At 45.4% G+C, this 27,077-nt stretch overlaps 1 protein-coding gene across 2 annotated transcripts in view; it reads right to left on the bottom strand.

Annotated features, from left to right (window-relative positions):
- LOC144818644 (17-beta-hydroxysteroid dehydrogenase 13-like) overlaps positions 1-27,077 on the bottom strand; it is a 377,312-nt gene that overhangs the window by 107,838 nt on the left and 242,397 nt on the right. For both annotated transcript variants that reach the window (XM_078676267.1, XM_078676268.1), the window contains exon 5: positions 12,204-12,310. In XM_078676267.1, coding sequence (XP_078532393.1) covers positions 12,204-12,310 — 107 coding nt within the window. The remainder of the gene's footprint in view (positions 1-12,203; positions 12,311-27,077) is intronic.

Below are 27,077 nucleotides of genomic sequence, written 5' to 3'. Positions count from 1 at the left end.
AGTGGGACTGCAGCACTCATTGTGCCATCCACTAAGTGGCACTTTAAAACATGCCTCAGGCCAGCCACTATAGCCTTTAGTACAATTTTAAACTGCCATTGTGACCTGAAACAATAAGCATTTTGGCAGGCCTAACCCTTCCTTTTTATTACATATAAGTCACCCCGATGATAGGCCCTAAAAGCTCATATGGTGGGGGGCACTGTATGTATGTACATGTGTACTTAAGTTTAACATGTCCTGGTAGTGAAAAAACCCTAAAGCCGTTGTTCTCTACTGTAAGGCCTATTTCTCCCATTGACTGACACTGGGTTCCCTTATTAAATGTAATAAGTGCTAACAATGGTTTTGGGAGCAAACAGTGATATGCTGCTTGGGCTCGAAATGTATTGTAATTTAAAATCCTCTTTAATGTTAAAGTCAAGTTTTAAGTCATTGATCTGAAAATGCCACTTTTAGGAAGTTAAAAGAACAAATGATAGAGCTGGGTCTGGTGGCTCAGTGGACTAATGCGTCCATTGCAGGGGCCTGTGTTCAACCTCATGGTCACAAGTTCATATCCCGGTGGGTCCACTCAGCCTTTCATCCATCTGAGGTCGATAAAATGAGTACCATTGAGTTGGGTAACAATAAACATCTGTTACTCAGCGCCAAGAGACCTCTGGGTGAACTCGCACTTTACAAATATACATGTTATATTATGGATGGAATGCTGAACAAATCAAACATTCACCCCAGTCACAGTCCATCTATTTTTTGCTCACCACATCTGTTTGGACCCAGCCATATGCAAATCAGTCTTGACTGTGCTCGCTATGCCACTGGATTCAAGCCAGCCTGGCTGGTCTGGGGAGGACCTGGTTTGGCAGTTCGGGCCGGAATGTCCCCATGGGAAGCAGGGTCAAGACTGATTTACATATGGCTGGGTCCAAACTGAATTGCATAATAAGCAAGAAAATGATGGTTTCAACCCAGAGCTGTGACTGGGGGTGAATGTTTGATTTGTTCAGCTTTCCATCCATCATCTGTTTTTTTTACATGTGTCACCCTAATTGCGGAGGCTATGCCCAGATGTGGGTCTCATGCTTGCTATGCCACCAAATTCAAGCTAGCCTGGCTGATGAGGGGTGATACCCCGAAACCGGTCCTAGAATACTTGTTTCTCGTCTGGGGAGGACCTGGCATGGTAGTTTGGGCTGGACTGTTCCCATGGGGAGCAAAATCAAGACTGATTTGCATATGTCTGCGTCCAAACTGGAGTGGAATGGCAAACAAAAAAACGATGGATTTAACCCAGATCTGTGACTGATGGTGAATGTTTGATTTATTCAGTATTCCATCCATCATCTTTTCTTTTTGCACTTTTAGGAAGTTGGCATTTTTTCGCCCTTACCATTTGTGCCATTAGCCAAAATCCTAAGTCACATGACTGTGAATGCCTCTGCTGTTAGAGTTAGTCTAATCCTCCTGGACAGTGACACAAAGGGAATTCGATGCAGGCTGATGGGTTATCCTGCCACTATGGCTTCAGACAAAAGCTGCACCCTGCCCCACTTACACTTTGAAGAGCTTGCCTCCAGCACACACAAAGAAACCCAACACTAGTTTTTTGTAATCTCAGACATCTTGGAGCCTTGATAGCGGGATGGAAGAACCAGATGTGGGAGAAGGTCAGAGTATCCCCCACACAAAAAGGCCGGTACCAGCTATAAATATTGGACCCTCATAACAATTCTTCAGTACACTCCTGGACCTATGGAAGAATTCAGAAGGACTGCCCTGCTGCCAGAAGGACTGCCTTGCTGCTCAAAGGACTGCCTTGCTGCTCAAAGGGCTGCCTTGCTGCTTGAAGGAGAGCTGGACCATTGCTTCAATCCCAGGACCATCAGAAGTGGCCCCAAGGGCTCGATGGCTGGCCTCTTGTGAGAGTTAGAGGGACATAACAGGCTCCTCGGGCTTTGAATCCTGGTGCTGGCTTCTGCTGGAGTGATTCCTTACCCCCTAGTGGTGCCCCCCAGGTCTTAGGCCCTTGGTAGAGGTGGTCATTCTCCAAAATCTGGGACTCCGAAACTTTTTCTACAAAAAACTCCTGGAGAACCGACAGAAGACTGGGAACAACTACGGCCAGCCCATTCGTCCAAGGTGCATCACCGGTCAGCCTAACTTCATTGCAGTTTCCCCCACATTCTTCATGGCAACAGTAAATACTGTTCAACTGGGCTTTCTGGTGGAGGTAAGCAACCTTGTACAGTGCTCTTTGGCTACAGCCTGCCACTTTGTCCTGCAGCAGATTTTCAACTTCTGAAACGTTTTAAAAGTCCAAAGGTAATGATCCTTACCAGGCTCGACAATGACAGGCTCCCCATTGACAATGATAAGCTTCTCAGCCTGGAAATCCAGCTTTTTCAGCTCAGAGCTTTTCCTGCTGCTAACGGCTTCACCGAAACATTGTCCAGTGGCTTCTTGGTGTTGACGAATCCTTCTCGGACACAGCATGCTGCCTTGCCCTGCTCAACTCTACCTTCTCCAAGACTTTTTGGCTGAAAGTTTTCCAAGTCTGAAGGTAAGCCTGGGCCCAATCCACCCCTTGTACCTGACTCGCACTCCATTTCAGTCATTCATATTTTTTGGCTTTGACCCGATCTTGCACGTTCAGATACCAGTGGTTGGCACTTTTATGTTTTAGGTGCTAGATTTCACTAACATTTTAAAAATTCATTGCTTTAGTTCTACTGATTGTATTTAATTCCTTTTGGTGTCATTTTATTTATTAAAATGTACTCTATTTTTTTAACTGGTCTGGACTTTTCTTGTGTGGTGTTTTCACTTCATTACTGCTTGTGTGCTGCATAAATACTTTATACAGTGCCTCTGAGTTAAACTTGACTGCTTTTGTGCCAAGATACCAAAAGGCACAGGTCAATTTCGTAACTTTTGTGGTTCTCCCTAAAAAGGATTGTGGTTGTTGCCTCTGTGACACTTCCATCCCCCTCCACCAATAATTTAATTATTTACACCAGCCTACACCCATCTTACACCAATCACATCCTGGCCACAACCTGAGTCTTGAATGTTTACGGCATAACCAGGACTTGTAGGGCTGGGCCACATGAGCACAACATGTCTGCTATTACCACTTTGTTGCAGAATGGGCATAACTTCTCTTCTGGTTCTATCTCTTGAAATCTTTGTTTCTGTTGCTCTACTGGAACTCCTTGATGTCACAAGTAGGATGTCATAAAGTAAGGATTGATGGGTCAAGGTGTGGCTTGTATAATAGCAATGATAATTTGTCCAGCTGTAGTAAGGGGATGTAATGAAACATAAACAGTAGGATGCAAGATCAGAGGGTGTGCTGTAGCTTTAGTTCTCCAAGTATGGCCCACAGGCAGCACATAGTAAAAATCTCAGGGCCCAGAAACAACGACGAAATTCTGTGAGGGAGCATCTGATTGTCTCTGGAGATTTTTACTAGTGTCGATGGCCAATCCAATGGGATGGGTATGAGCCTGTAAGAACCCCCTATGCCCTCTTTTGCAGGGAACACTTGAACAGCTTTACTTGTTTAGTAGGTCACCACATTGGGACTGCTGAGATGGTGCACGTCCATGAGTGCAGTTGTACATGATGTAGTGGAGATCCAGTGACCTCTGGTTGTCTGTGACTGAAGAGGCGTGAGTCCTTGGAGAAATGTGCAACCCCAATTGATACATGGGGGCATCTCTCAGATAATATTGGCTTCTGTAGGCTCTGAACTTCATCTACGACTTGCAGAAACAGAAGTAACAGATATCTTTGGATCTTCATTATAGAGGCATCAGAAGTAGAATAAAAAGAATCAATGGAAGGAGGGCACTCATATACTTTCCATTTTCCAATGATGAGTGGCATAGGGCAAGGCATGTCACAACTGATGCAGTTTTGAGCAACACACTTAGGCTCCCACTATGTTTCCAGATGATTATAGTGACGTCAGTAGATCACTGCATTCAACAATGGTGGGACCCACTTCATTCTGGAAGAATCCCCTGAGGTTACAAGGCCATCTAATACCTAAGTACAATCCAGGGAAAGGAACATTTCTTCCTTGTATGTTAATACATAGCTCCTGCCTTACAATTAAATTCACATGCAAATATTTACAGTTAGATTCTGCTGTGTGAGCTCTATGGCTATTTACACTTAACACATGTACCACTCAGTTATAGGATACATTTCTACAGTAAAAAAGCTGGACATTTTATTCTTCTGTGACGTAAATTATAGAATGACTCGTAGTGAGAGACAGATCCATTTCCACTATCACTAACAACTCATCAACAATCAAATATTCCTCTGAATGTACACCTGATGAAGGAACTGGGATATCCTTTCGGGACTCAGTGTTAACTGAGATAAAACATTGCATTCCTGTTATCCCCAGATTGACAGCATGCACCACCAGCAATAGCTCGGACAGGCAACACTTGGGAACCCCACACATTCTGATTCCAGGGTCTCCAAAAATTTCACACAGGCGAGGGCATATGCGAGGGAAACCTGGGCGGTGCACTGCGATCCCTAAGAAGCAGCGTGGAATTTTGGTGCTCACTCAAACTGCCCCCAATGGCCCACGACTATTCTAATATTTCGCAAACCTGTTGACATGGCTGTCACACACTTGGTTCTACACACTGGACATGTTGCTGAGGGAACTAATATGGGGAAAGACATAGGGTCCCTCTAAATACACTCTGGCATCCGATGCGAACGGGAGGACTAGGAGCCCCAACTTGAACTTTATTACCTTGCAGCACAACTACAGTGGTTGGCTAGATGGCTTGATGGCAGTGGGACAGCCAAACTAAACACAATAGGTGGGTTGAACCAGAAGGGTGAGTTGGTAGCCCTGCTCCTGGGGCTCCAAGCGAGAAACCCCACATATATCAAACTGGATAGCTTTTCAATGCTGAAAGAGGGTGGTGTGAAGGGCGTTTGACATCCTGCTGTACACAGCGGTGGTCTCATATGTGGGCATCCCCAGTGCTAGAGGTGGGTACTTCACGCCAGCCATGGACAAAGGTAGACATACACACAATGGGGGACAGTTACGAGAATGGATTTGATTTTGCATTCCATTATAAGGTTGAATGTTTGGCACCACCACAGTCCCACTTCTTCACCGATTCTGCACTACAACGCTCCCTGGGGGCCCTTTGGAAGGACAATCAGACTGAACCGCCAATACATGAGACTCTCCAAACATTGTACACCTTTGAGGGTGGCAGGAAGCTTAAATCATGGCTCTATAAATCCCTCCATTCAGTGACAGGGAACCTTCTAGTGAGGCAGATGACCTGCTAGGAGGCTGAAACAGAGAGGGAGATGAGCGACAGGGAAGGGGTTACGGCACTTGAGCATACTTACAGGGTATCTAGGAATACCAGGTTCATCTACAGTTTATTTACCTGCACGCCACATTCCTAACTCCACACAGACTGAATGTGATGGCTGGGACTGATGCCAGACATGACTTTGTTGTGCATGACAAGAGGCACATAATAATTTTATGACATGGTCTTGCCTGACAATTACAACATACTGGAAGCGATTACCGCTGGCTTGGAGAGAAGGGTGGCCAGGAACAACCTAGGCACAATGGAGGCCTGCCTGTTGGGCCTCTCCTCCCACATTGAGGTGCTGAGAATGGGCTCCAGATTCCTGGACTTGCACTGGCACTTACTTAAAAGGCAGTGGCGATGCACTGGAAGCCCCCCAAGGGACCTGAAGGTGTGGCGCTGCAAGTGGGAGAACGATGTGGGTTACATAGACACCCAATAGCTGACCAATGGACAAAGTTGCTACCCACTTTCACAGACCACGCAGCAATACTGGGATTAGTGTGGATACCAAGTTCACTTTCACAGCAGGGCATGATACGACTAAACACCTAGGGTGGGGAAATAAATGGCCGACAAGGGTGTGACCTTAGCATAATGTTGCAGACACTAGCAGAAACCCGGCAGAGGCAAGTTGAATCTCTAAATTGTTGAACCATCATGGACATTGCTAATTGGTAAAATGGCTCATTATCGTCTTTCAGCTGCTCTGGGGGTTTATTAGCGATTTTCCACATAATTTTGTATTGAATTTTAAAATAATTTTAGTCCGAACTGAATGTTATATTGCTGCTCACCTTGCCATTATTGTTTAGGCCATTTCTCCCCGGTCCACCGCGAGACAAGCTTGTTTGTGTGGAGGGAGTCTTGACCCACTTCCGGTGCGAGGGAGGTTGGTGTTCTAGCAGTCCAACCCCCAATACTTAACAGGATGCTCCAGTCGCCGCGCAGCGGACGCGCGCTAGTAAAGAGGTTCATTACTGCCTTTCAGCTGCTCTGGGGGTCCATTTAGCGATTTTGCACATAATTTTGTATTGAACTTTAAATTAATTTGAATCTGAACTGAATGTTATATTGCTGCTCACCTTTCCATCAATGTTTAGGCCACTTCTCCCCGGTCCACCGCGAGACTAGCTTGTTTGTGTGGAGGGAGTCTTGACCCACTTACAGTGCGAGGGAGATTGGCGTTCTAGCAGTCCAACCCCCCCTACTTAACTGGATGCTCCATGTGAGAAGTTGGCCTGATATGTGATGTCCACTATTGTAGTGGGCACCCTGTATCAGTCCAAACAACCCTTATGGTGATGGTTGTAAAGTCAACCTTATAGACCAGCTATCCTAGTGGTAGCATGGACAAAGCAGTTTTAGGCTAAACTCAAGAGGGCATGTGAAGCCAGCTGTTTTACCATATGCAATCCCTTTAATACCAAATGAAAGGACACCACACAGGATATATATAAAATCTATATGTATTTATTACTAAATTAATCCTCTGAACTCTTTATGAGGTCAGAGCACAAGCACATAACAAGAGACTTAATCAACATACAATAAGTTGCACAAAATACAGTAATGCCCTAGGGGCACTTCGAACCATGTACTAAAATAGTGGTATAAGAACCACGTCACGAACAAAGGATAGGCCTAGGGCCTGGAGAATCGCTGGGGCTACGCTGTACTACCAAAGGATAGGGAGCAGGAGGCCCACAGGATGAATGTGCAGTGTCTTTACACGCACACGAGTTACCATAGAGTTACAATGGGAACGAAAGAAATGGAAACTAGTTATTTTAGGTCACTTCCGGATGGACAAGGAGAAAGCTACTTGAAAGTTAGACAGTAGGATAGTAAATACCCACAGGAGCACGGAAGTACTCGCGTTAACTCACCCACAGGAAGCGGGTGCATAGGTGTCAAAGTGTGTCGGGTTTCGTCGCTGATTCCTATGGAGCCTTGGAGAAAGATGCTGCAGGCGACCAGGAGGCAAGTGTCCGGCTGGATCCAAGGGCGGATCGAGGATGAAGAGTACCTGAAAGCAGAGGGGACAGAGTCTGGGTCACTAGCCAGTGACCAGGATGGAACCAGGCGATGTCGCGAAGCAATCAGTTGATGTCGTGAAGCTTGTCTCTGTAGCTACGTGGACCAGGAGGTGTAGACGACGACCAGGCGCTGGATACGGACTGTCCCACGAAGGCTTTCGCTGTCGGCGGTGTCGGCTTCCGGATTGGAGTCAACAAGCCTTGGCAAAGGCAACCCACGCAGGAATCGAAGATGGCTTCTCGATCAGACCAGCAAGGTCTGAGGGGCTTCTCTTTTTCAGGTCAGGGAAGCAAGGGCCAGTCTGGAGCAACCAGACCAGCGGTGTAAATTCAAGATTTCGTCATCACAGAGGCCACTAGCCAACGGGCAAGTGACCGGACAGACGCGTCGAGCAGGAAAATGCAGAAGGGCCCCACGCAGAACTCGTGGAGTGTGGAGGGCTGATCTTCGGTGCAGTTGGTGCTCGGGGCTGGGGCTTCTCAATCCCCAATGCACAACTTCGAGGGTGCCTCTGAAATTGGACGGAAAGCAATTTGCTGGCTTTCCAAGATGGCCGGTCCCACGTCTCTCGTCACCTCCACGGGTCTCAGCTCTGCTGTGACTTTGGATCGGGCTGTTGGAAGTCTGGAAGTCCGGGTCTTGTCAGGCTCTGTGCTCAGGCTCCGGCAGGAGCGTCGACAAAGCAAACCATTGATTGCTTGATGGTGCCTGCTTGTGCAGTGTGGTCACTCCTTGACCACAAGGGAGATTCTTCAGTCTTCTGTGCCGAGTAGAATGTCGAAGGTACAGAGTTTCATTTCAAGTTTCAGTCAGGATACAATCTAATCTCTTGGGACTCAGCTCCTACCTATATACCAAATTTAGGGGCTGGATTACCTGCTAGGTCCCTCCTATGGGTGGGACACAGGAAGGGGGTGGTTACAACCCTTTCCCTTTGTCCAGTTTCGCGCCAGAGCTGGGGCTGGAGTGCCCAAGCACCGGTTTGAACTAGACTATGCATGGGACACCTTGTGTGCCCCAGGCAGTGTCTCATTTCATTCAGCCCTCCCTGCTCCAAAACACTATGGCCTGTCTGGGGTGGTGTTAGCACCTCCCAAGACAGGAAACCTGTTGTCTAAGCCTCCCTCGCTGGAAGGACTCCCAGCAGCAGGAGGTCAGACTTGTGTCTGTGGCAGCAGTATCCATTTTGTGATGCTGAGGCTCTGGTTAACTTTAACCGGGAATAGTAGGAACAACATGTCTTCTCCCTCTAGAAGGGTGGAATGGTACCCCGTCGCCAGAACTGGCGAGGGGGTAGTATTCCAAAGCGTATGACCCTTACACGACATGTTTTGATAAAGCCAAACCAAAGTTAGCATTCAACCACGAGGATTATAATGCACTTAAGAGTATATGGTATGGCTATATCCTAGAACAGCTATAAGGACATGGTTCCGAAAGCTGCAAACAGGCTCAGCTCATGCTAGAGCACCATCTCACATAAAACCAAGCACTCTGCCTTCAGGATTGTTAAGGCCTGCCATAGGAGTGACTTATAGGTGTATATGTGTCTAGATATAAGGTTAGATATAGGAATACAACCTTGCCCCAGCTGAGTGATCAGCCAGTTGTGTCAGTTTGGATGGCGATGCAGGGGTGGCAAAAGATATGCTGCAGCCCCTGGTAGGCCTTGGGTGCACCTATGCCCTGGGTACCTATGGTACACTGTACAGAGACTCACAAGAGTGACCCAACATCCAATTGGTGATGTACCTAAGGTACATGGAGTCCATTTTACAGAGAGAGCAGATAGCCTGGGGCCCTGATTAGCAGGATCCCAGGCTAACTAAGTCGAAAACCAGCTAAACACAAGGCAAAACAATCTGGGGTAACCATAGTCAGCTATCCACCTTCCTCCAGTCGCTGCGCAGCGGGTGCGCTGGTGGCGTGCCAAAGGCAAGCCCGTCGCCGCCCGTCAGTGCCCTGACGTCGCTACGAGCCAGGGAACCTGGCCAATTCATCTTTAAGGAGGGCCCCCCCTCTATCTTACTCTAAATGGGAGCTATTGGATTTGAGGACTAACTGCATACCCTCTTGTCGGATCGAGACTTGGCCTATTCCTAAGGGCCCTTTTTCCTGCCGAGTATGCCGGTTTCAGGGTGATGTTGATGAGATAGACCTGATTCAATAGGAACCTTGTTGTATTCCCCTCACTGTTTGTTCCCCTACCCTCATCCTTTTCTAGCTGCAATATTTGTTTCAGTTACCTGTTTATATCACCACATTTGTTTGTGAGTGAACTTGATCTTGCATGTACATACATGAGATAGGAACTGCCCCCATACCGGACCATGCGGCACCACCTTTCGGGGCACAAGCTTACAAATGTTTACAATTTGGGGAGGAGGTGCAGGAATGACGAATAATGCCATGAGTACTGATTGCAAAATGCAGGTATAAAACTGTATATTAAAACCAATTAAAAAAACACAATCGAATATTCCACTATCATTACTACATCACTTGGGGGACACAATACTGATGAGTTTGATATTATTTCTGATCAACAGGTGAAAATTGATGCCTTAGCAGAGACCTATTTGGATGAGATTTTTGTTCTGGCATACTTGCTAGCCCTGTCCAAAGCAAGTGGTACTCAATTTATAAAGTCAATTGTTAGAGAGTGAGTGTGCTTGGTTGGATATCTCTGATAGATATTTGCCACTTCTAAGATTAGATTTGTAATACTCCTACCCATGCCTCGTTTCAACACAAGATGTTACAGAGACCACATATTGACTGTCTTACTTTAACTACCAGATGAATCAAACAGTTCTGTGACAACATGTTGGTCCTGTTGATTCCACTTACCACAAAGATTTTAGGTTAATAGTTGCTGTTAATTTTAATATGGGGTTCAACAAACAATCTGATAAAAAGATAGCAACCTCTGTAAGGTTTTGCATAAAATATCAACCTAGGAAAATAAGGGCAACTTAAAAATGTAGAAAGACTAACAAAATCTCAATTTTGCAGGTAAAGAGTTCTAGAGAACATACATTGAAATTAAGTAAAATTGCTTGAAGCAACTAAGTGGAAAATGACTTGAAGAAATTATTTAATGTGATAAAGTTTAAAACAAGCTTAATTCTAGTCCTGTGATTATTGAGCATTGAGCTGAGTGGTGCAAAGTATTGAACCACTAATCTGTTTTTTTAGAAAGATTTAAAAGATAATTAATAAACTCTGACAGGCATGAGAATAATTCAGCATTACTGCTGTCAGGAACAGGGCACGGAGTGAGAGGCTCAGGCGCTTCCTGATCACAGAATTAACAAAGAAAGAATTGAATGCATTATTAAATCTATGAATATAACACAATATGCAGTGGACTATCCGGATCCATTGTCACAAGGGATTACACTGGGTAACTGGTACCACTATTGTAGGATTCAAATGTTGTGAAATAGCATTCTTGGCTGACTGTAACAAGCCTGGTTTAAATTCTTTGCAAAACACCCCTCGTGGGACGACTGAATTTCAACAAAAGCCATTCATCCACTACTACTTTATTATTCCTAGGCATGTAAGACACAACTGTAACTATATCATTACAGGTTCTCCGTATTTCTAACCTAAAATTATGTCCGTGGCAACGTGGCTTCCAATCACAGAGACGTGTGGTCCTCTACTGGATGTACAACCATCAATGGCTGACATATTAAATACTACTTTCATGTTGCAGAACCCGACAGGAGAATTTTACTCCCTGGACAAAAAACCTTTGTGTTTGCACTTTGATGAGGTGAGTGAGATACGTAAGTGAATGTTGTAATGATTTTCTTCTTTTTTACAGAGTAGAAAGAGCAGAATGTATCTGTAGTATTACTGCTAGTTTGAATCATATGAATTAACCACTGTTTTGTTCAATTTAAACAGAAATATACAAGGTAATGTATAAATGAATAACAACCCTTTTGTCGGAATCTAACTATTATTTTAAAGTGTAAGGGCCATATGTATCAACATACCGATTTGCGATTCCTAAATAGCGATTTTTAAGGAATCGCTATTTAGAAATCGCAAAATGGTATGTATGTAGGAAATCGCTTATTTTTAGCGATTCCTTAACATTCCTAAATTGCGATTAGCAAATTGCTAATCGCAAATTTCCCATTCATTTCTATGGGCCAGAAGGCCCATAGAAATGAAGGGGAAATTTGCGATTAGCAATTTGCTAATCGCAAATTGTGATTATTTTCAAGGGTGCAGGGATGTCACAAGAACACCCTGCTGCACCCCTGAAAATGACATGTGTGGGCATATGGCACACATACATGCCCTAAGGGCATGTCTGAGCGTCATATTGCACCTTTGGATTTTAAAAAAATTGCTTTTTTAAAAGAATTCGCAACTTACCACCAACTGGAAGTTGGTGGTAATTTGCGAATCCTTATGGGCATTTTTGAATTAATTTTTCTTTGATACATTGCATTTAAGGAAACGCAAAACTTGCGATTCCTTAAGTGCAATCGCAAAATAAGGAATGGCAATTTTTGCGATTCCTTATTTCGCAGCCAAAATGTTTCATACATACCATTTAGCGAATTTCGGCCTTTGCGAATGCTAATTCGCTTGATACATATGGCCCTAGATGACTTATTCTATTTGTGCTTTTTAGCAGAAATTAATTATCTTTAAAATGCCTTCTGGTGGAATAATACACCCATGCCTCCATTCACTGCCTAGAAGCATGGTAAGTGCCGAGAAGATACAATGTAAAATCGCTTAATGTAAGAAACATACCAGTAATCTATCATGAAACGCACTCCTACATGACCCGCTGATGAGGCCACAGTGACAACATGGCCACGATTGTTCCTCATCATGGATGGCAGAAATGCTCTTGTGGTCTGTAAGAGAATGAAGTATTGCTGTCAGTATATTACATAAAGTCTTGTTCAACAAATGCTAACTGAATAACCACATCAAAATATCTAAATTCTGGCATATCGTTTATGTTTTGCAAAAACATATGTAATATCGAAAGAGAATACATTGGTATGGCATTTAGCACAATCTAAAATATTTCTGTGTGCAATCAAACTCCGTCTCATTCATTTTCAGGTTTATGCATTGTGTTTAAAATATATTGCAGTTAAAAAGTGCACAGTGTTTAGTGGTCACTTGGTAAAAGAAGTAGATATAGTCATATAGCATTATTTTGCATGAACTTTATTCATAATATTTCATTGCACCTTGAACAGGTTAGTGTCTTTGTTTATTTCTTCACTTATTGGTGAATGCGGTGACAATTTCTTTTTACAGAACTCTGGTGACCAGGATGTACATGAAAAGGCACTTCAGATCGCTTCCTTTTGCGGGCACTGGGCTGGCCCAAACCAGTGGGACAGTGTTTTTATGGAGAACACTGAGTGGTCGGAATTTTGTGGATCCCTGCAGATATCGGATGTTGCTGTCACAGAAATGTGAGGAAAATGAATGATTTTAGGTAAAACTTGATATTTGCAGAGCATAGTTGGGAAGAAAATGCTGTGGGATCCAAGCAAGGCACATCACACTGACGAATATGTATGTTGTGGGATCCAAGCAAGGCACATCCAGAGGCGTAACACAGGTCCCCAAGCTCCAGGGTGGCCCCTCAGCGCAGCAATTCAGCCGGAGAGCTCCAGATAGAGTCTGGTGGGGGGCCCTCCACCAGCGGTACAAAAGGGGGTGGTGATGGATGGAGCATCTGAATCAATCAAACACTCACACCCAGTCAAAAGATCTGGGTTTAATCCATCACCGTTCTTTAGCCCACTCTGCCACCCCAGTTCAGACATGGCTATATGCAAATCAGTCTGACCCTGTGCCTCATTGGAACAGTCCAGCTACATTGCAGGGGGGCCCACTCAATTTTCGTTACGCCACTGGGCACATCCATTGGGTGTCTAGCTTTCAGAAATGTCTGGTTTGGTAGATTCCTCATAGCGGCTACCGATGCGAAGCCCAAAATCCACATCTGATTGCATTGCAAAAATAGGGTTGATTTTGAATGGCAAAATCTGCCCTGTCCATATTGCATTTCGGGGGTTTCCATATCGTTGCCGCTAGGCTCAACTATAAAAGTGAGATACTGTTTTTATTGGGATACATGTGGAACACTGGGTGGAATTAAATGTTTAGGTCCCCCACAGCTTCTGAAACTTTCTCTCACAGAAATATTTGGAAAATCATTATTCTAAAAGGTACGTACATCTGGCCCACAAATAGTAGAGAATGTGTTATTATCAAGTGTATTTATATTGATATGTGGCTTCCAAATATAATTCAGCGTACAAAGAAAAGGGTATTTTGCAAAAATGCCCTCTCGATCACACAATAGTATGCTGAATCACAATTTCCGAAGTATGCAAAAAAAGCTGTTCCTAAGCTCAGAATCTTGTGTACAATTCAGAAATAGATAGGTACCCTTCAACCTATTTTTCATACATATGTTACCAAGTGAATTGTTGTATGGACGGTTTAAAATGAAAATAATTATAAAATGCTCTCAGTTATTCGCTCAGGGTCTGGCCTGTTTCTGGATAGGCTACAAGCCCTAGATATCTCCATGACCATACATATAGCAGACATAATGGTATATTGCTTTTGTAATCGACCATTGTGATAAATAATTACAGATGAAAATGTTGACACAACCTGCTATTTTTCATACTCATTTTCTTACTTTTTTAATTTAACAATTAAGTTTCTTTGGTAAATCTACTCAAATGACCCTCTTATTAATTCAGAGATTCTGTCTACTTTTCAGGAATGTTTAGCTTTCAGGGGGTCATTCATGGGTTACACACTTGTCTACACCACAAACTGTCCATTAAAAAAAGAAAGAACTGTGATAAAAAATGTTTTTTTATTAAACTTTGCTTGTTACTGAAGCGGAGAAGATGGTGACCCTAGCGTACCAAACCTTTCATTGATGCATTTTTTAAAAGAAAAGTTTGCTTTCTTGCACTGCATATTTTCCCATTGTTCCCCCCAAAAATCAAATGTAGGTATTTATTCCAATATATATATATCAATGTGGCTTTATTCTTGGATCCCTACAGGAGAATCTACAATCCCTGGGTAACTTGAAAATCTCCAGGATGCTGAAAAAAAACACAGGACACCCATTCAGCATTGATTTTGTGGGAAAACAGTTATGAAGGTGTAAGCGTTAACTATTCCAAACAAGCAACAAGCATTTACAATTCAATCAGTCTCCCCTTTGGGATCTTATAAGTATTTAGCCATACAGCACATTATCCTGGGTGCTAAAACATCTACTGTTCTTTAACATGGAAGGCTTTGACACCAATAGGCACATTATCTCACTATGCATTTTGGCACATTATTGCAACGTAGCCACACTCCCATGTACCTTCAACACAAGGACATCCCCAGCCCACAGTAATAATTACAACACAAGGAAGACCCAATGACTTCCGGTGATTAATATTATATATATATATATATTACCTACTGACGGTCGTCAGTAGGTATATATAGTTAGGACCTAGTTTCCATAGGAAATCCCCAACATTCTATTGGGAATAACTTTGGCGCTGGTTGATGAATCTTCGCAAATTTCTCAAAGAAGATGGCCCGCTCCTCTCCTTCCCTGAAAGTTTTGGGGGGATTAGTCAAGTGGGGGCTGAGAAAAAAGGGGGGTCCCAAAACTTGTTTTCCCCATGTTAATTTCCATAGGACCTTTAGACACGGCTACAGCTTGAACCGCTGAACAGAATTACACCAAACTTGTCAAAATGGTAGAGTCTGGTACGCAGATCACGCTTTTGGTTAAATATTGTAAATCCCTCCAGTAGTTCCTGAGAAAATTAAAAGAGAAAAAAATTATATATCTGTAAGCGCGCACCGTGCGCGCACCCCGCGATTTTTCAGAAAAGAAAATTGGGCGGGGGGGGCCTTGGGGGGCTTCTCTCTTTTATTTAAATCTCTTTATTTTAATATCGAGGGTGCCCACCCCTCGTTTTGGCCCCCGAGATCACCGCCGCGGCCCGAGCCGCCTCAAGATTGCCGCCGCCTGGTTGTGGGCGGGGCCGGGAGGACGTGGTTTCCGCTTCCCCCTGCCTGGGGGAAGCCTTTGATGTGTCCGGTCTCCCGTGCCGAGGGGGAGACCAGGTGATGCTGCCGGCAAGAGGAAAAAGTGTGGGCTGGTGCGGGGCTCCCGTGTGCTGAGGGAGCCCCGGGAAAAGAGGAGACGCCGCCCGTTCCGTAGCGGGGCCCCCGTGGTGTTGGGAGAGCCCCACAGCTGCTCGTCAATGATGCACTGGCATCCACTCACCATGCCAGCCTTGCACGGACGGTTAGCAGAACCGCGGGTGGTACAGGGACCGTGGTAAGCATTAAACAGGATTGCAAAGTGCGAAGGCGGAGGGCAGAGCAGCTGCGCAGTGGAGCCTAGCGATCTGGAGCTCGAACCCGGACTACACAGCAGGTATCAGTGGACGTTCATTCCGGGAATTGTTTCCTGCTCGCATAACAATCCGAGCAATTTTCACAGTCAGATGCTTCCCTGGGACGGAGTGCTGCGGAAAGCCTCACTTCAGCCTGGCCTCAAGAAACATCCCTTCGCAATTCTTCCTTTGTCTTTCAAAGCCGGGCCCCTCGGTGCAGGTTTGATTCACGTCATTAACCCCTTCCATGCTCATGACGGAACGGTTCCGTCATGAGCGTCGGTTGAGCTGTGCTCATGACGGAACCGTTCCGTCATGACTCCGCCCGCGCAAGGCGGAGTCAGCATGGGCGGGGAATTCGCGCCGCACGGAAGCGGTTAAAAAGCAAATCTGGCGGCTGCAAAGCCGGGGAACTCAGACTGCGTTGTCATGGCATCAGTATTTCCATTTTTATGCTTGGAAATAAGTCAAACTCCTACAGTGAATTACTGTGTGCAGCTACTCTTTCGAAGGGCCCATTTTGGACATTACAATTCTACACAGCCTGCAGCCTCGTAAATTAATAGACTTGTCCATTATTTTGGGAATTACTCACTGGGCATGTTGCTCTCAACACAGCCTGCGCCGTGAAACGCCTGGCATCTTCTCCAAGTAACTTTACAAGTGCCATTGAATGCTTATTGATGGAATCCAAAATATGAATAATGAGTCTGATGTTGTGTTATGAGCCACAGGAGGGAGCAGAGTGCCGCTAGACAACAAGACTTTGTTTAAATAGATATTTCTTCCCCGTGGATCAATTATAACCCTCAAAATAGCCCACGGAGGTAAACAAAGCGGCATGCAAAGGTTAATAAATAATTTTTTCCATTGACTGCAGAAAAGAAAGGGTGTTTTCCCTTTTTCTAAAAACTCAAACACTGATTAATGATGCACTCAGGATATTGTTTGAGCTTTTATTTTTATATTAATTTTTCCAAGTATCGGCAAGGAACTTATAATACTACATACACAATACTCTTAAACAAGAGACATTGTCTCTCAAGCTAAAATAGAAAAATAATAGTTGAAGGTAAGTGAAGGTGACAATGTCTCGCTTAGTTTGTCTTTATGTCTGACTTACTGAGTTTCATTTTTTTTAATTTAGTTGTTAGAGTATCTCTGAACACAATTTTCTTGACTAGGTACTAGCGTGTATTTCCAGGCTTCCCTCTTGAATGAACGCGAGCACTAATCTTTTATTAAACACAACATTTTTGAAAGGTGGGATTGGCAGTTTATTTAATAAAGAATTTATTTGAATTACTGATCCACTTTAGAATACGCACTAGGGTAAAGCCAACAGCTATGGCCTCGGCAAGCTGGAGTGATGGTATTTTTAAGTCTTGCATTGACGAAGACCGTTTGATTTTTCACGGAGTAATCATGCACTCAGATGTATTGCCGGATGATGGTTGGAAAATGGCTCCCAGGATAATGATTGTGCTGGCGTTCTAGTAGCTGGGAGTCATGGAAATGAAGGATGGAGTTTTAACCTATACATATGGAAAATAAGCCACCATTAATTGTATGTAGGCCCAGTCAAAGGGTGTTCTACTGAAACACGTCTGCCGTGATTTGTCTCACTTTTTTTGGTCCCACAAGGATATTAACATATTTAAACGTTATCCGCTAATAGAATTAGCATTTTAAAAACCTTGCAAATTCACTGAAAAAAACATAGGTTTCAGGCCTTATTTAGTTAGGAATTAGCATTTAAAAAACCTTTGAAATTCACTGAAAAAAACCATAGGTTTTAGGCCTTATATAGTTAGGAATTAGCATTTAAAAAACCTTTGAAATTCACTGAAAAAACAATAGGTTTTAGGCCTTATATAGATAGAAATTAGCATTTAAAAAACCATTGAAATTCACAGAAAAAGCATAGGTTTCAGGCCTTATATAGTTAGGAATTAACATATAAAAAACCATTGAAATTGCTCCTATATAGTTAGTTGGACTAACTATATTTGGCGCATCCGCAATCCACTGCTGATGATGTCACATATTACATCATTCATGACATGGTCAGTGACATCACTGATGACATCACTGATGACATCTCAAATGACATCACTGATGACATCACTGATTACATCATTCATGTGATAATACGATACACCTCCTCACACTCTAACATAACCTTTGATACACCCAGTGTTAAATACAGACTACCATTCTTGAAACTATTGACACACCAATACCAGTTACTACATAGGCACTCACTGATTCCTAGGTCTACTCACACATCCACTCATTCACCCATACAATCACTCATACATACAGTCACTCATCAATGCAACACTATCATATGCACTCATACACCTATGCAGACACTCACACACTGCCACTTATCCATGGAGTTACTCACACACCTAGTCAGTCATGAAAGAATCAATCACACTTCCATTTCCTCATCTATATAGTTATACACACAACACCTTACTTATTCAAACATATACTAACACATACTGACTCTCTTATACAATCACTGATACAAGTACACATTGATCTGCACAGAGTCACACACCTCCCAGCCAGCCACACACACACTCAGTCTCCCATACAAATACTTGGGCAACCAATCAATAACCCATATAGCCACCCATATAGCTACTGATCAACGTATGCAGCAGCTTACACAACAACAGACATACTGATGCACACATTCACACAGTTTAGTCACTAACCTATGCATTCAGTAAGACACATTTAATCACTCACTCATACAGTCAGTCAAGCACCCACTAAATCCTTCATCCAGACACTTATACATCCACTCATTCTTCAATAGGTAAAACATATTTAAACTTTACAGAAAAACACAGTCACTGGATGATGTCATCAGTGATGTCAAATGAGATGTCATCAGTGATGTCATCATACAATCACTGATACAAGTACACATTGATCTGCACAGAGTCACACACCTCCCAGCCAGCCACACACACACTCAGTCTCCCATACAAATACTTGGGCAACCAATCAATAACCCATATAGCCATTCATATCGCTACTGATCAACGTATGTAGCAGCTTACACAACAACAGACATACTGATGCACACATTCACGCAGTTTAGTCACTAACCTATGCATTCAGTAAGACACATTTAATCACTCACTCATACAGTCAGTCAAGCACCCACTAAATCCTTCATCCAGACACTTATACATCCACTCATTCTTCAATAGGTAAAACATATTTAAACTTTACAGAAAAACACAGTCACTGGATGATGTCATCAGTGATGTCAAATGAGATGTCATCAGTGATGTCATCAGTGATGTCATTTGAGATGTCATCAGTGATGTCATCAGTGATGTCACTGACCATGTCATGAATGATGTAATATGTGACATCATCAGCAGTGGATTGCGGGTGCGCCAAATATAGTTAGTCCAACTAACTATATAGGAGCAATTTCAATGGTTTTTTATATGTTAATTCCTAACTATATAAGGCCTGAAACCTGTGCTTTTTCAGTGAATTTCAATGGTTTTTTAAATGCTAATTCCTAACTATATAAGGCCTAAAACCTATGTTTTTTTCAGTGAATATATATATATTTGTAATCACAGAAGCATGGGTAAAAGCAGGCACTAAGGATCTGTACTTGCCTTGCAGTGCGGTGATGTGGGAACATGCACTGGAATACATTTTTTTAACCCGTTACGCTGTGGCGATTCGCCTGTAGAAAGGAGCCAGATTGTTTCCCCTCTTCTAAATAATGACACGGATAGTCATATCGCCACAGCTGTTTTTAGTAAATATAGAAATGAAGAGTCCAACTCAATCATTTTGGGTTGGCCCCAGAACATGACACTTTGTGGCCTGTTGAGTTTTCTGTTTCTGAACAACATTGTTAAAAAGGCACAAAAAAGCGAAGCCTGTTTGCACTGCCAAAGCTTGTTTTTATGTAGTGATTGCTACTATCGATTTGCCATTTAGTGGTCCTGTAAACATGAGGTTGCACAATAACCCAACACAACTGTACTTGCTTTAGCAAATTCAGAAGGCTAAAGTTTCTTTATCAACATTTAAACCTGAGACTCAGAAGAGTGCAAGGCTGAGTCAGTGTTGGATTTGAACCAATGATCTCCAGAACACTGCATGTGTCAGCGGCGAGAGTTCATTGTAGAGACGCTCTAGATGTTGCACGGCACGTCGGCGGACGTGACGTGCAGGCGGCCAGGATTGGCTGCGGGTGTTGGGGGCGTGGCTTAGCGCGGAGCGCGAAAACCACAGCGGGAAGAGCGGGCGCTGGAGCGGAGGCTCGGCGCTCTTTGGGGATTGTTAGAGATATAACCAATAAATAAGAGTTAACCACAGCAAGGTCTCAGAGTAGTCATTGGGGCCTGCCTACAACATTACAGTGGCGACGAGGGTGGGATTGAAGACCCCCCAGCAAGGCAGAACCACTGACTCAGCCCTATGCGACAAGCAAGCACCAGAAGCTTCGGGACCACCCCACGAGGTACAGGGGAGCAAGACTACCTGGTGCAGGAGAACAGGTACCCCAAAGAGCGCGGCAGAGCCCGGCACACCGGAGGGTGTGGCGCAGAGGAAGGAAAAAAGGGAGGAAAAGCCCTGGAAACCTAGAAGTAAGGCAGGAGAAGAGCGCCGACCCACCCAGCGAGCAGCAGACTGGTGAGCACGCGCTGGAGGGTTCACAAGGAGCCGAGGGGGCCGACACGGACAGTCCCCGAACCCCAGCAAGTGGAGAAGAACAAGACGACGCACCAGGGAGTCCCCGTGGCCAAGTAAGATCACTACCTGCAGCGAAGAGCGAGAAGATGAGCGCGCAAGCTGGCTACGCGATGGCTCCGGTACAGTTCTTACCTCGCCCAGGAGAACCCCTCATGAAGTGGGAGGACTGGAGAGAATACATCGACAATTTCATAGGTGTACTGGAAGATGAGAATGAGGAGGTATTCAAACCCCAGAGGAAGAAACGCATTTTGCTACTGAACTTAGGCCCAGAAGGACTCCGGATTTACAAGAGCTTGGTCCCGAAACAGAGGACATCCACAGACGACGACGTATACGCACATGCGCTCGAAGACCTCAATGAACACTTCAGACCGGCGGTGTGCGTGTCGGTGGATAGGTTTAATTTCCAACAGAGGAAGCAGAAGCAAGGAGAAACAGTGGAGGAGTATGTGGCGGCACTGAAACGACTGGCAGCCACGTGCAGGTACGCCAACTGGGAAGAGGAATTCATCAAGGACCAGGTGGTGATGCATACCACGTGCACGAATGTGCAGGACAAGCTATGGGCTAGTGGAGACACCACACTGAAGGAGGTGTTGGTCATCGTGAAGAGAGCGGAATTAGCAAGGCGATGCGCTGAAGTGACGAAAAAAGATATGGCGTCCAGCACGATGGTGAACAAAGTGGATGACGAGGGGACTAGCAGAGAGTACCGAAACAGGAAACCAACAGAAAGAGGGCCCAGCAAGTGGCAAAGCAGCACGAACACGTCGAGTAAACAAGCGGGTAGCAACAGGAAGTCATGCTACAGGTGTGGGAGCTGGTCGCACGAGGCGCACGATCGGAAGTGCCCTGCGTTCCACGCCAAGTGTGCGTTCTGTGGAATAATCGGCCACTACGAGAAGGTTTGCAGGAAGAAGGCCTCCAAGAGCATGGTGAGATGTGTGGGTCAAGGCAACGACGATCCGGACGGCGATTCGGAGCCAGAAGAAGTCACGGTGATCTACATTGAGGATCAGGTACTAAGCACGGAGGGCAAAGTTCTAGACAGAGAAGGTAGACGCACGATGAAACCGGTTTTGGAGATGGCTATAGGCGGTGTCAAGATCAACGTGGTGGCAGATACAGGGTCTCCCTTCACCATCATCCAGAGAACAGTGTGGGAGGAGAAGTTTGCGCCACGACTCGGGCCAGAGGTAGAAAAGCTAGACATCCGCCCGGTCACGTACAATGGAGATCGTATCCCCATGGCAGGATTCAGACCCTTGACCTTCGAATTTCGAGGCCGGTCAGCACACTGTAAACTCTATGTATCGGAGAGAGGGCCGTCAGTCTTGGGTTGGTTGGATCAGGGCGACCTAGGAATCAAGCTGGATCCGGGCGGCAAGGAGCAAATTCTCCTGACGGACCAGGTGGCAGGGCCAAGTCTGGACAAATGGAAAAGCGAATATCCAAAGGTATTTGGGGGCATAGTGGGGAAGCTGGAAAAATTCGCCCACAAGATCATCCTGAAGGAAAACGCTGTCCCGGTGGCCCACAAGGCTAGAAATGTCCCGTTGGCAGTGAGAGACGCTGTGAGAGCAGAACTACAAGACCTGGAAAACAAGGGGATCATAGAACCCATCACGTGCGCCGAGTGGCTGGCGCCCCTGGTAGTGGTCAAGAAACCCAACGGAAGGGTCCGGTTGTGTGTTGACCTGAGAGAACGGAATAAAAACATTGTGGTGGAAAGATTCCCCTTGCCCAGGATAGAGGAGATGCTGGCCAGCACCAGGGGGATTAAGTGGTACTCAACAATAGACTTGACCTCTGCAAATCATCAAATTGCTCTGCATCCGGACATCCGCAAACTAACATCTTTCATCACCCCGTTTGGGTGCTATCAATTCCGCAGGATGCCATTCGGTTTAGCTTCTGCAGCGGCGGTGTTCCAGAAGATGATGCACCAATTATTCAAGGACATCAAGGAAGTCCAATACTTCCAAGATGACATCCTGGTGATGGGCAGAGACATACCAGACCACGACAGGAAGTTGGCAGAAGTCTTGAAGATCCTAGAAGAGAAAGGACTCACGGCTGAATGGTCCAAATGCAAAATAGGGATGGACTCGGTAACCTACCTGGGGCATGAGATAGGGGCACAAGGTGTAACCCCCAAAGCAGACAACGTCAGGGCGATTTGCGAGGCACCACCCCCCTCCACCAAGGAAGAGGTCAGGTCATTCCTGGGGATGGCAGAGTATTATGGAAAATTTGTGCAGCACTTTGCCTCTAAGACTCATCATATGAGACAGCTAACGAAAGAGAATACGGAATTCAAGTGGTCAGAGGACACACAAAGGGAATTCGAGATCATCAAAAAGGAAGTGGCAGGGGCCATACCCCTTCAAGGGTTCGACCCTCAAGGCAAAACCGTCCTCACAACAGACGCCAGCGACAAGGGACTGGGTGCAGTCCTCATGCAAGACCGAGGGCAAGGTCAGCTGGAGACGATCTGCTTCGCCTCGCGCACACTGAGTGAGACAGAAAGAAAGTACAGTGTGATAGAAAAGGAGATGCTGGCGGTGGTATGGGCCACCACGCGCTTCCGACAATTCCTGTGGGGCACCAGATTTCAACTACGGACCGACCACAAACCTCTACTGAGAGTGCTGACATCGAGTGGCCATGCAGAGGCGACACCCCGGATATCGAAGATGTCGCTAAAGCTCCTAGAGTTTAGGTATGATGTGGAACACATACCAGGCAGCAAAAACAAGGTAGCAGACTACCTGAGCCGAGCGGCGGCTATGGAACCTAGTGAAGAGGACAAGTCATGCACAGAAGAATGGGTGGCACTAATGGAGGATCATGAAAAGGTTATCAGCCTTCAGGAATGGACACAGGCGTATGCAGAGGACCAGACGTTAGAAGAGGTGAAAACCTACATCACTCAAGGATGGCCGGATAAGAGACGGGTCCGGAAGGAACTCAACCCCTACTTTGAAGTGAGGGAGGAACTCTCCCTGGACAATCAAGGAACATTTGTATATAGAGGAGAGAAAGTTGTCCCTCCAACGAACATCATACCCCGACTGCTGGACATGTTGCACGAAGGGCACCTGGGCATAGGGAAACTCAAACTGAGGTCCAAGCAGAACTATTGGTGGCCGGGAATGGACATAAGAGCGGAACGACATGTAAGAGAGTGCGTGAGGTGCCAAGGCGCAGACAAGACACTCAAACCTCTGCGCCCAGCATTAGGTGCATTCGAAACACCAAAGAACCCCTGGGAAGAGTTGTCTGTCGACATCTTAGGCCCCGTCCTAGACACCCAAGGGGTCCAGAAGTACGTGTGTGTTCTTGTGGACAGATTCTCGAAATGGCCAGAGATCAAGATAGAGGAAGCCATGGACACGGATACCATAGTGAAATTCTTGGCAGACACTTTTGTGAGGGAAGGCATACCCAAGTCTATCCTCAGTGATAATGGGCCCCAGTTCCGATCGGAAAAGTGGGACAACTTCCTAGGAAGGAACGGCATCCAAGCGAAGCACACATCGATATACCACCCAGCAGGGAACGGTCAAGTCGAACGCTTCAATAGGGTGGTGATGGGGTCGATCCAAGCAGCCATCTCGGACAACAAAGACTGGGAGAAGGACATATGGCACATGTTGTGGGCGTACAGGATCACTCCCACAAGTACAGGATACAGCCCCTTCCAGCTGCTGCGCGGCCGAGAACCGTTCACTCAGGACAACAGGGTGTGGAAGGAAAAGACAGTAGTAAGTGAATGGTCCCCTGCTGTGGTGCGGGCTAACATTGAGAAAGCCAAGGCAGTATACACAAGACATTATAATGCCCGGAGGAACGTGCGAGACACAGAACTCAAAGAAGGAGAATGGGTGAGAGTGAAGCTGCCCACTCTGCAAAGAAAAGGAGAGAGCAAATACAGCAAGCCCCTGCAGGTGAAGGAAATTAAGGGAAGAGCGGCCAGGCTGAGTGACGGCAACATTTGGTCACAAGACCGCATGGCCAGATGTAATAAGATCCTTGTTTGGGACTGTGAAAGGGCAGGGGGAGAATCAGAGGAATGCGAGAGTGAGGAGCGAGAACATCAGGAGAACGAGATCACATTGAAAGAAGGAGAGCAAAGACAAGGAGAAGCAAGGAACAGCGAGCAGGAGATAAGAGTCGAGGAGAATGGAGATAACAGAGACAGACAAGGCGAAGAAGAGAACAACACCACCCCTGCGAGACGGACACGGAGTGGTAGAGCTGTGGTGAGGCCAACGAGATTCAGAGACTATGATTTGAGCGACGGACTGTAAGTTGAAAATGTTTGTGTGAAAAAAGGGAGATATGTAGAGACGCTCTAGATGTTGCACGGCACGTCGGCGGACGTGACGTGCAGGCGGCCAGGATTGGCTGCGGGTGTTGGGGGCGTGGCTTAGCGCGGAGCGCGAAAACCACAGCGGGAAGAGCGGGCGCTGGAGCGGAGGCTCGGCGCTCTTTGGGGATTGTTAGAGATATAACCAATAAATAAGAGTTAACCACAGCAAGGTCTCAGAGTAGTCATTGGGGCCTGCCTACAACATTACATTCATATCTGATATTCAGTGTTCCTTGTGATTCTAAGAAGTCTGGAGATTGTAGGAGCACATTATTTACAGTTGCACAGAGGGACAACTTGTGTTAGGGTAAGCAAATTTTGCATGTCCAGGGATTTGACATTACATGTTTAAAGGAGGTAATTTGATGATTTATAATTTCAGGAAATTGCCAAGGTCTCTCACCGTAAGGAGGCATAAAAAGTGTATGAGAGAGTGGGATGAGAGATAATATAATATTAAAGTGTGTGGCCTTGGGGCAGACAAAGTAAAGCCCCGAGGGTGTTGAATGCAATAGCAGGTGGCAGAGACTTGCTGTGCATGAGAGTGAGATATTGAGCTCTAAACCAGGGGCAAAACACAGGCTCCTGCAACCTCTGCGTTCATGGGTTCCTCCAATTCTTCAAGGGACCCTCAGCCCTTAGAGCCTTTCATCAAGGCCAGCATATATTTGTGATAAATAAGAGACTCACCTTATCACATTCGGTGGGGGGAGCATCATTATGCATTGTACCGCAGCTCTAAACAAGACAGAGATGGCAGAAGGCGGCACACAGGTGCTGAGTACGAGCACTAGATACGAGGCATAGAGAAAGTAAGCACCAAACTGAGGAACACACAGGTATGGGAACACATGGAGAGAAATACTGCCTATCTTTGGGAAATGGTATTGTCCAAAGATCTGTTTAAAATATATAATCAGGGCATTTGGTGGTAGTATCACTGAAAATACAACATTAAAATAAAATATTATTGTCTACGGGTACTTGCAGAAGACAAGTTTCTACGGCCTGGAATCTAGGGAATGCTAAAGCGATTCTGGTATTTTACTGACCTCTGCTGGTCGTTTTCTATCAAGATAGTTAAATAGAGACAGTTGCTAGAAAAAAAAGACCCTAAGCAAAAGCGGAAGTAGACAAGTCCTGGGCAATGAACCAGAACCCACAAAGTGCATACAACAGATCTTCTAGATAGCGCAAGCGCTGTCTAGGCTCGACCTAAAAAGAGCTTAGGACAGGAAAAGTGGAAGGATATAGAAGCTTAGCAGCCAAGAGGGTAATTTATTGCCATGGGCATGAAGCTGCACCAGTCAGAAATCACACAAGTCACTTTTACCATTTATTTACCATATCTAAAATAAAAATCCCTTCACATTGTTAAATGGTGTATGTTTAACCTGATACTCATCAGGTAGCGTTTCTTTGCTTTTTCTGCCGGGTTTTGCTGATTCTCCTGTGTGACCTCCGGGCTCTGGGCACTTTTCCACTATAAGTGCAGTGTGAAAGTGCCTGCACCCTTCCTTCCCGTATTGTGAACTGACTTGATGTTTTGAAACATGGGCTGGTTTGTAATCGCAGACCCGTGTGTGCGCGCAGGCATTTATCGAAATTAAACTCATGAGCAGCCTGCCATTGCAGGCTGCTGTATGTGAGCGAATGCACTTATGGTGCTGGTGATTGCGTGCGCAGCCTGCCATCACAGTCCTGCGTGTGTGCACTGACACCCATATTAATAAACCTGTGTTCAGTCTGCTGTGGCAGACTCGGGTGGGCATACCTGCACCCTTGGGGATGGGGACTATGTGCCCAGCCTGCCATAGCACGTCTGCATGTACACTAGAGCATGTGCACCCAGGTAGGGAGGAATACCTGTGTGTATTTACATGACCTGTGAGGCTTACTCTTCCAACAGGTTAACATGGGGAAGTGGTTGACATTACTTCTGCTGCAATGGTGGATTGCAGTCGAGCAGGATCATGATGTTTCCTATCAAGGGATTCGCCATGCCAAACCCTTTCCAGTGGTAAAGGGGGGTTTGGCATAACTCACTTAGAAATGCCACTTATAGAATATGGACATTTCTATGCTCTAAGA

The sequence above is a fragment of the Lissotriton helveticus genome, chromosome 2_1, assembly GCF_964261635.1.
Source record: "Lissotriton helveticus chromosome 2_1, aLisHel1.1, whole genome shotgun sequence".
In the NCBI taxonomy this organism is placed as follows: Eukaryota; Metazoa; Chordata; class Amphibia; order Caudata; family Salamandridae; genus Lissotriton; species Lissotriton helveticus.
Note: the sequence above shows the minus strand (reverse complement) of the source record. Positions and strands in the feature narration are given on the sequence as shown.